A 10,262-nucleotide genomic window follows, 5' to 3' on the forward strand; every position below is an offset into this window, starting at 1 on the left:
AGGAATGCCCACTGTTCTGATGGAGCTCAATAACTCATGTCTGTCTACTTTCCTCACCTCTCTAGAGAAAATGTTTTATGAAACCTATAATTCGAACAAGTCACTCAAACATAACTTCAACGGCAGATGGTCAAAGCCGTTGGACGACACCAGACATTTACAAGCAGTTAGGGCTGCTACACTAGAAAACCCCAGGGTGGATTTCCAGTACATTTCAAGCAGTACTGGTGGGGAAGGAAGGGGTAAAGATGGGAAGGAGAAAGAGAACAGAATGAGCAACCAAGCAATTACAAACAATGTTGTCTGCTTTACCAAAACGGGCAAGGTTCTGGCCCCTCCTGTACCAAGCATTAAATCCTTTATTTTCTGAGTCATAGGAAAGTCAGAAATTCATAGAGACATGTTGTGATAACTACCTAAGAAACAAAAGGCAAAATTTTATTTACTAAGCAGCACAGAATATTTCCACCAATTTTTAACAATCTATAGGCCCAAACTGGTACCTGAATATAAGCTGTGGTTTGGAGATCAAAGGAGCAAGGCTAAGGCACAACTAACTTCCTATACTCTGGCTAACTTATATTGGTTTTACAGGATGCAAATGAATGGCTACAATCAGAACTCAGCAAATTATAGACGTACATAACCAGAAACAGTACCACTGAAGGAGGAAGTTGGATTATCCCCCAAATTACAAAAAATTAATAACTGGTAACAATAAATTAGTAACATAACTTTTTGCAATAACCTTATACATTATATTCATATATGAAATTGTAAAAGGAAGAGAATCTCTCAAGTCATTTTATCATTTCTGAAGTACCAAAAAATCCAAATTTATCTTTATGATCCTACTCACCTGCCACTCTCTCATCTGTTTCCCTGTTACCATCATCTGAGTATCTTGCAAAGTCTAAAGAATCGAGGGTACTGATGCTCCCAGCTCGATCTAAAACAAAGGAAAAAAATAAAAGAATTAAACAGATTTTTATGTAGTTGTCAAAATAAGAAACTGAAATTCAAATATCCATAATTATTTTCAGTTAACAAAACTCTGATTCTAATATTTAGGAATTCTATTATAATAACAAAAAGGTAAAAATACAGCAATTAAACCACTTTAAAATAACGAAGGTTTCCTGTACAATTTCTGGCCTACCCTTGAACGATGCACAAGTAGGATCTACAAGTAGTGTAGCTACAGACAAAAAAACAACAAAACAAAACAACCCCCCCAAAAAAAAGCTAAAATGGATAATTTGAACTGCCATTCAAGGGATAATTTACAGACTGAATCTGAACAAGATAAGTTCTTTATTGAGTAAAAATTTTAAAATATCTATTATAACCATGACCAAGTAAAGCTATGTATATATATATAATGAAAGAGAGGAAATCTTTTTTTTTTTTTTTTTGGAGAGGTTTTTTCGCTATAGGGCGCGTGCGCTCGCCAGACAGACAGAGAGACATAGAGACAGAAAGCGAGAAATCACCCCCCAGGGGGGATGGTCACGCCGCAATCCCTTCTCCTCCATTCTCCTCTCAGGATCTTGGGCACGTACGCACACGCGCCCGGCGTGAGTTTTAAGCCACCGGGTCTGGGACACGAACCGCGGTCGACTATGTGGGAGTCCAGCGACATAGCCATTACGCTAACTGCTGGTTCCCAAAGAGAGGAAATCTTAACAGAAAATATTAAAATATAAAAAATGCCTGCCAGTAGAAGTTTTGGAACTGAAAAATTAATATTTAAAATCTCAGTGTAGAAGCTAATACAGAATGTAGATGACAGAGATGAGTCAGTCATCTTAAAGACAGATTAATAGATATGATCCAATCTGAAGAACAGAGAGAAAAAGATTGAAAGGAAAATCAACAGAGATAAAGGGATCTGTGGGACAATAATATGAAGGTCCAGTATACATAGAATTGGGATCAACAAGAGTAAGACATGAAGTAGGTCAGATAGAGATTCAATGTCAGAGGACAACAAGGAGGATAAAAAAAGAAAACAGAAACTTAAGCACATTATAATTAAATTGTTGAAAACCAAAAATAAGAAAATATTAAAAGCAGACAGAAAAATAATTCTCTTTATAGGAAAACGATTATTTAAATAATTGCTGGTTTCTCACTAAAAAAATGTGAACTGGAATTAAGGCATTAAGATTAGAGTCCTGGATCTGGTGGCTTCAAACTCATACCAGGCACGTGTGTGTGCATACCCAAGATCCCAGGAGAATGGAGAAAAAGGGACTGTGGTGTGGCCATCCCCCTGGGGGGTAATTTTTTGCTTTCTGTCTTTCTGGAGAGCTTCCGTGTTCTACAGTTAAAATCCCACTCTCTCCTGTCTTTCTGGAGAGCTTCCGTGTTCTACTCCTAAAATCCCACTCTCTCAGAAAGAAAAAGAAAAGAAAAGAAAAGAAAAGAAAAGAAAAAAGCCAGTTGAGTACCATACTCTCTGCTCATAGTACCTGTCATCTCATTAGCTATCCTGATATCTCCAACCTCTGTATCTCTGTATGAAAACATGTACACACGATACAATGAACTTCAATCAACCAATATTCTGCTGTTGTGATACCAGACTTAACTATTTTGTTCTTGACTTTAAAGAAATGTTGGCTGTTGATTTCAGATGAATTTTTTATTTTATAAGTATCCATCAAGGTTATTTAAGGAAAGGATCTTAAGAACTAGTATCATTGTTAATTTACTAAGTCTTTCTCATCCTCCTTCTAATATTCTTAATCATACAAACATGGATCGATTAGAAACAATTTGGTCACTTATTCTTTTGTTTTTTTGGGGGGAGAGGTTTTTGCTATAGGGTACATGTGCTTGCCAGACAGAGACAGAGAGACAGAAAGTGAGAAATCACCCCCCAGGGGGGATGGCCACGCCACAGTCCCTTCTCCTCCATTCTCCTCTCGGGAACTTGGGCATGCATGCACACGTGCCCGGTGTGAGTTTTAAGCTACTGGGTCTGGGACTTGAACCGTGGTTGACTACATGGGAACCCAGCGACATAGCCATTACGCCCACTGCTGGTCCCTTCTACTCTATTACTAAAGTTTTAAATAACTCAGCTATACAACAGGGGGAGTCATTGTGGAAAGCAATCACAGTTTAACTTTCAACTTGGCATTAAATATTTTCCAAATTCCAAACCAACAACTTTATACTCTCCAAGGAAAGAGAAAAGCTCTGATAGCATTTTAAATAATAAATACTGTAATGTGATGTCATGAAAGAAATAGAAAAATTCCAAATTCCTTAAAATCTGTTCCATCTTGTCAGAAAAAAATGTATTTATAGAAAAAAGTAATTTTAACTTTGACAGACCAACCTATATTAGATTTTGTAAGTAAAATGTGTTTTGGATTTAAGACTAATAAAAGTATATATTATAGCTCCAAGATAAATATGCTTCTTTAGATTCAGTCATAATTCTTTTCAGGAAAAGCAAATGCCATTTGTATTTCAAGTTTTCTAATATAAGAGAGGAAGAGTTTGGAAACATTAAACCTCTTTTATTGTGAACAAAGCTACCATATCTTAATATGGAATATTTTCTAACATGGAGTATTTTAACCACAAAGCATTTCTTCAAATTCTAGAGTGCCTGTTATTTAACTTCTTAATGATTCACTTTATAATTTAGAAATTTTTATCAGGTACTTTGATCATAGTTGGAAAACAGGTAAAACCTGTTTGTAAGTTTTATCAGGTCTGAGAACTAAACCCATTATACAGTGTGTGCTCATAAAGATATACAGAATTATTTTTATAAATCACATACAAAAGTAGTTTTGCTTTTTTTTTCTCTCTCTCTCTTTTTTTTTTTTTTTTATAGATTTTTGCTACAGGGCACATGCACTCACCAGGAAGACAGAGACAGAGAGATAGAAAGCAAGAAATCACATCCCAGGGGGGAAGGCCACACCACAATCCCTTCTCCTCCCTCAGGCTCTTGGGCAAGCACGCACATGTGCCTGGTGTGAGTTTAAGCCACCGGATCCAGGCCTCGAACCACGGTCTGCTACATGGGAGTTCAGCGACATAGCCATTACGCTAACTGCTGGTCCCTGCTTTTTTTTTTTTTTTTTTTTTAAGAGACTTTTGCTATAAAACAAGTGTGCTTGCTGGAGAGACAGAGATAGAATGAGAGAAATCACCTCCTGGGGGTAAGGCCATGTAATCCTTTCTCTTCCATTTTCCTCTCGTGATTTTGGGCAGACACACACACATGCCCAGCATGAGTTTCAAGTCGCTGGGTCCAGGCCTCAAACATTTTTGGCTACATGGGAGTCCAGCAATGTAACCTCTATGCCATCTGCTGGTCCCTACAAATGTCGTTTTAGCTACGCTTACATTTAATATTTTAATACTGAGTGCAGAGTGCAACATCAGTGTAATTTAAAAAATTAGTCTCAGATCCGTGAAAAGGTATCTTATGGAAAGTATGTAGCATTTTAAAAGCAAAATGCATCAGAAATACTGACTAGCTGCTAACTAACAGAGTATTGGTCAATTTAATTAAACTTTTATTGAATAACTACTGTGTACCAGGTCCCTGAGAGGAAGGTACAGTAGAGTGTCAAAGTATAATTATTTGACATCATGAAGGAAAAAAAGTATAATTGTTTTAAAGGATCTGGATATACAAGTCTATGTATAAGAACATTAAATATTTTTATAAATATGCACAGCAAATTATTAATTGCAGCTGAGGGGTAAATATGTAAATTTTTTAATCCTTGCTCCTCTGTACTGTGTAATTCTGCGTTTAATTTGGTATTTTGGTTTTTTCCCACCTTAGCTACATTAACACTTTAATATGAATATATATAATTTTAAAAATTGTTAAAAATTACTCAGTTCAGTTTAGTAGGGAAAAAACATGAAGCAATCGGCTTTGAATTATGAATTATGGTTCTTTTAGTAAAGGTCATTTACTGAACCATGCTTGAAAAACCTGTTATGACAAATAACAGAAAGAAATATATAATAATATATACATTCAACAAATAGATATTACTACTAATAAATATACCTAAAAATTAATTGTATTTAAACCTATTGTCAAACATAAACATTTTAACCAGTTATCTGCTTAAGGATAGATCTCAGACTGTCTGAGAAAGAGAACCTCCAAGGCTAAACTATGAATGCTAAAAAGAGTAAGACTGAGTATGTATTTTCTATTTTGGAAGTAATGAGAAATTTTAATCTGAGGGACATTTTGTTTTATGTGAGCACTGTAGTCATGAATGCCAGAGTAAAACCACAAAGGTACTCTGCCTCCTATGACTCAAGGTCAGTTTTTAAAGTATTTGGACTGCTTAGATAAGTAGTAACCTTGGGGATAAAGAGATTTTAAAAAACTTTTAAAGAAGTTAGGGAAAGCCTTTGAGCTCTGTCAGTTGTGAAATATTTGTATGTCCTCATCCTTATTTCTTCTCCAGTGCTAGAGCTCATTTTTCACTGAACCTTATATTAAAAATATTTGAGAACTAGAGGGAATTTGAGAGATAGTCCTCTCATTTTCACAGACAGAAAAAACCTGAAGTTATTTATTCATTGAACATTTACTAATCCATTGTCAGGAATATAAAGATAAAACTCAGTACAACTTGGTCCTTTCCTTAAATCAGCTTATAAGCTGTTGGAACTGAATTGTGTACACAGATAACAATAATACAATCAGATCATTTCATTTTAAAGGTTAAAAAATAAATCTATGGGCAAGTTAGGAGTAAGAATTCAAGTCTCTCCATGAGTAGGCCATTGTCTTTTCCTCTTTGTTGAAAAAAATCCACAAGGAGTTAAATTTCAAAGACCAAAGATTTAAACTTAGGAAGAGACAAACTCCTGAAACTTCAATGACAAACTACTCATTTAAGTTACAATATCTATAATACTACAACTCTGTCACATCAAAAAATGTTACATAAGGAGGACAATTACTACTAGTAGTAACTATTAACATTCTTTCTGACCACTTATTCTATGCCTGATACTTTACACACATAACCTTATTCATTTCTTATAACCTTATGCAAGAGGAGGCATTACTATCTGTATTCTGTGGTAAAGGAAGAGAGGTTCTAGAGTCATGCAAGCAGGGTGTGACAAAAACTGAAGGTCCTAACACCGAAGTTGAGCTCTAAATCATTAGTCCTCTTGAATAATATGCAAGGACATACAGGTTCTGATCTCCTAGATTCTCTAAGTGAGTTAGGCTTGATACTGTGAATGACCTCAAAACTAGAGCAGTGTTGACAACTTTGCTCAACCAGTTGTGGAAATATGCTTTAGAAGACAATGCTGATTTTTCCAAGGGAATTATTCCAGACTGATACATTTAGAAGATACTATAAACCTACAGAATATTGCTACTCAAAGATTATTTCATTAACGTAATGACATTTATCAAAATCTTATATGCCAAGTATAATATATATTAGAGGTTTTTTGCTTTAGGGCGTGTGTGCTGGGAGGGAGACGAGACATTGAGAGGGAAAGTGAGAAATCACTCCCCAAAGCAGATGGCCATGCCACAATCTTTTCTCCTCCATTCTCCTCCTGGGCTCTTGGGCACCCATGCACATGTGCCTGGTTTGAGTTTCATGTCACCAGGTCCGGGATGCAAACCTCAGTTGGCCATGTGAGAGTGCAGAAATGTAACAGCTATGCCACCTGCCAGTTCCACCAGATACAATATTAAGTACTGGCAATATATAAGTAAAAGATGGGTTTTTCTCCATACTCATGTAAGATAAACTTCAGGCATTTATGCTAGGTGGGAAAGAAGACAAAGACATATAAGACATATGAGCTCCACATTAACATCTTAAAATAAAAAACTAGTCAGTTAAGCATTAACATACAAAAATGTCAAAATACAATTAACTCATTAGAAACACATACAAGTTTACAGTGTATGTATTATTAGTATCCATAAGTGGGGCAGATAAAAACAAAAACTAAAAGTACAGAAGATTTAGAGATTACTATGAGTTGGAGAAAAAAGGAACATCTTAAAAAAAAAACAAAAGAAGACTGGATGAAGCAAAATTTTAGGAAGAACTTTACTATACAAATCCATAATAAAAGATTACATTATTTTCATCATATACTATATAAAAATTGGAAAAAGTTTTAATTCTTAATCAGGTTTACGATTATTTCTTCTGTAATATATCTTTACTAATTAAAAAAGGGTTGGATGGAGCTAAGATATGGTGTGGCGGTTAAAGTGCTCAACTTCCATGTAGCCAACTGTCGTTTGAGTCTTGGACCCCGCGGCTTGCAAAGCATGCCGGGGTTGTGTGCGTGCATGCCTAAAACTCCATGAGGAGAGCAGAGGAGAAGGGATTGTGGTGTGGCTATCCCCTTGGGAGGATGATTTACTCTCTCTTTCTGTTGAGATCACATATCCTACTGCAAAAATCTTTAAAAAAAAAAAAAGGGATGGAAAAATTTGCTTTGAAGAGGAAGCTTTTTCTTTCTTTTCTCTGAAGGTATGTATGCTTGTGTGTGTGTGTGTGTGTGTGTGTGTGTGTGTGTGTGTGTGTGCGTATGTGTGGAGGGGGAGACCAATTGTCAATGGGGTATGGTCATGCTGCAATCCTTTTTCTTCCATTTCTCCACCCTGTCGGGATTTGGAGCATGCATGCACACATACCTGGCATGTTTTTCAAGCCACTGGGGCCAAGATTTGAACCATGGCTGACCATGAAATATTCAGCTCCCAATGCAGTTAACCAATGCTCTAGGGGTTGGCCCAAGAGGGAACACTTTTTAAATATTTTAGCTGGTGTGATATAAAAGAATAGCTTTTAAAGTCAAGTAAAAAAGGGACCAGCGGATTGCTTAATGGTTGCGTTGTCGGACTCCCACATAGTTGAACACAGTTCAAGTCCTGGACCTGGCAGCTTAAAACTCACTCTGAGCATGTGTGTCCAAAACCCTAAGAGGAGAATGAAGGAGAAGGGATTGCTCATGGTTCCCACCAGTGGGATGATTTCTTGCTTTCTGTCTGTCTGTCTCTGTGGCAAGCACACGTGCCGTATAGCAAAAACAAACAAACAAAAAACAAAACCTCTAAAATCAAGTAAAATAAGCTAGGCACAGAAAGACAAAACACTTCATGTTCTCATCTGTGGAAGCCAAAAAATTTGATCTCATACAAGTTGAGAGTAAGTAGTAGCATAGTGGTTACTACAGGCCAGGAAGGGTATGGGATTGGGGAGACAGGAAGAGGTGGTTAATGGATAAAAAATTAAGTTAGATAGGAAGAATAAATTTTAGTCTTCTACAGCACAGTAGGGTGATCACAGTTAAGAACATACTACACACTTCACAGAGTTTGAAGAGAGGATTTTGAATGTTCCCAACACAACATAATGATGAATATTTGGGGCGATGGATGTGCTAATGACTAATTTGATTGTTACACATTGTATTTATGTACAGAAGAACTGGACTATATGCCATAAATATGTATAACCATTGTATGTCAATGAAATGTTAGGGGAAAATAAGGAAAAGGAAAAAAAAAATCGACCAAGAATAAGGATCAAAAGAATAAAAAAAAAAAAAAAAGGATAAGTCTAAACCTAGTAGTTCAAATGTGAACTATAAGGCAGCACACAATCACAGAACTGAGAGACGGTTAGAAATGACACAGAAGATTTGATGATACTAACTTGAATAATCTTCACCTACAACAGGACCAGCCGGTTTCAAACACAAATGAACATCATTTCTAACTGCTGAGGATTTTTGAAACGACAGGTGAGAAAACCAGGAGGAAGGCTACACCCATGATTACAATTGTGTGCTACTCCTCCTTGAGGCTTAGTCAGACATTGTGACTAGGTCGGAAACATAGGTGTAACCATGAAGCAAAGCTTCAAGACTTCCGAGCAAGTTGATCTGGCCTTGTTAACTTTTATTCAGAACAATTGATTTGACTCTCAGTCAAGCCTTAGTTAATCCTGCTCTATGGCCTAGGTATCCTGTAAGCACATGCAGGATGTGAATACCCTCTCTTGGATTAATCTAAGTTTAATGTTGTGCAGTATGGCCACCTAGATGAAACAAAGTGATACTTGAAGAGTATCCAACTCTGCTCTAGTGTGATGTTATATAGTTTGTCATCAGGATTTTCTTTTTCCCCCAGATGGGCATGAGCTCACGGATATGGAAAAGGAGAAAGTAGTCCCACAATGAGGTGTGGCCATGTGACAATCCCTTCTCCTCCATACTGTCAGGATTTGGGGGACCCATGCACCCATACTCAGCATATTTTTAAAGCTGTGGGGGCCAGGATTCAAACCATGGTCAACTATGTGAGATCCAGCTCCCTCTACCACTAGGTTACAGGGCTGGCCATGGATTATTTTTAAATAATCAATTTTTTACTGTCTACTTTGCCTTCTGTTTTAAGACTGGATACTCTAAGCGAATATGACATATACTCTGAGCTACTAAGATAGTGTGTCTGGCACCAGAAGATAGCATAATGGCTACGTTGTTGGACTCCCATGTTGTTGACTGCATTTGGAGTCCCAGACCCGGTGGCTTAAACTCACGCTGGGCGTGTGTGCATGCATGCCCAAGATCCTGAGAGGAGAATGGAGGAGAAGGGATTGTAGTGTGGCCATCACCCCTGGGAGTGATTTTTCACTTTCTGTTTCTGTCTTTCTGGTGAGTGCACGTGCCCTATAGAAAAAAACCTCTTAAGAAAAAAAAAAAAAAGATCATGTGTCTGATCATATACTGAAATGACCTAAGAACTTTTGCTGAGGAGTGCTTTAAAATGGACCTAGAACAGGAGTAGTATATGGGACCTGCAGATGGTGTAATGGTTACGTCAGTGGTCTCCCATGGAGTCAACTGTGGTTTGAGTCCTGGACCCAGCTGATTAAAACTCACACCAGGAGTGTGTATGCATGTGTACCCAAAATCCTGAGAGGAGAATGGAGGAGAAGGAATTGAGGTGTGGTCATTCCCCGAGGGTTGATTTCTTGCTTTGTACCTCTCTCTCTCTCTCTGTATCTCTGTGAGTACATGTGTCCTATAGCAAAAAATCTCTCTTAAAAAAAAAAAAAAAGTGCAGGGAACCAGCAGTTAGCGTAATGGCTATGTCGCTGGACTCCCACGTAGTCGACCATGGTTCACGTCCCGGACCCGGTGGCTTAAAACTCACGCCGGGCGCGTGTGCATGCGTGCCCAAGATCCCGAGAGGAGAA

The 10,262-nt window shown here is 37.4% G+C and overlaps 1 protein-coding gene across 3 annotated transcripts in view; it reads right to left on the minus strand.

Moving 5' to 3' along the window:
* RELCH (RAB11 binding and LisH domain, coiled-coil and HEAT repeat containing) overlaps window positions 1-10,262 on the minus strand; it is a 143,892-nt gene that overhangs the window by 118,721 nt on the left and 14,909 nt on the right. For all 3 annotated transcript variants that reach the window (XM_027766257.1, XM_027766252.1, XM_027766255.1), the window contains exon 3: window positions 860-949. In XM_027766257.1, the coding sequence (XP_027622058.1) occupies window positions 860-949 (90 nt within the window). The remainder of the gene's footprint in view (window positions 1-859; window positions 950-10,262) is intronic.

Source organism: Tupaia chinensis, unplaced genomic scaffold, assembly GCF_000334495.1.
Source record: "Tupaia chinensis unplaced genomic scaffold, TupChi_1.0 Scaffold000065_2, whole genome shotgun sequence".
In the NCBI taxonomy this organism is placed as follows: domain Eukaryota; kingdom Metazoa; phylum Chordata; class Mammalia; order Scandentia; family Tupaiidae; genus Tupaia; species Tupaia belangeri.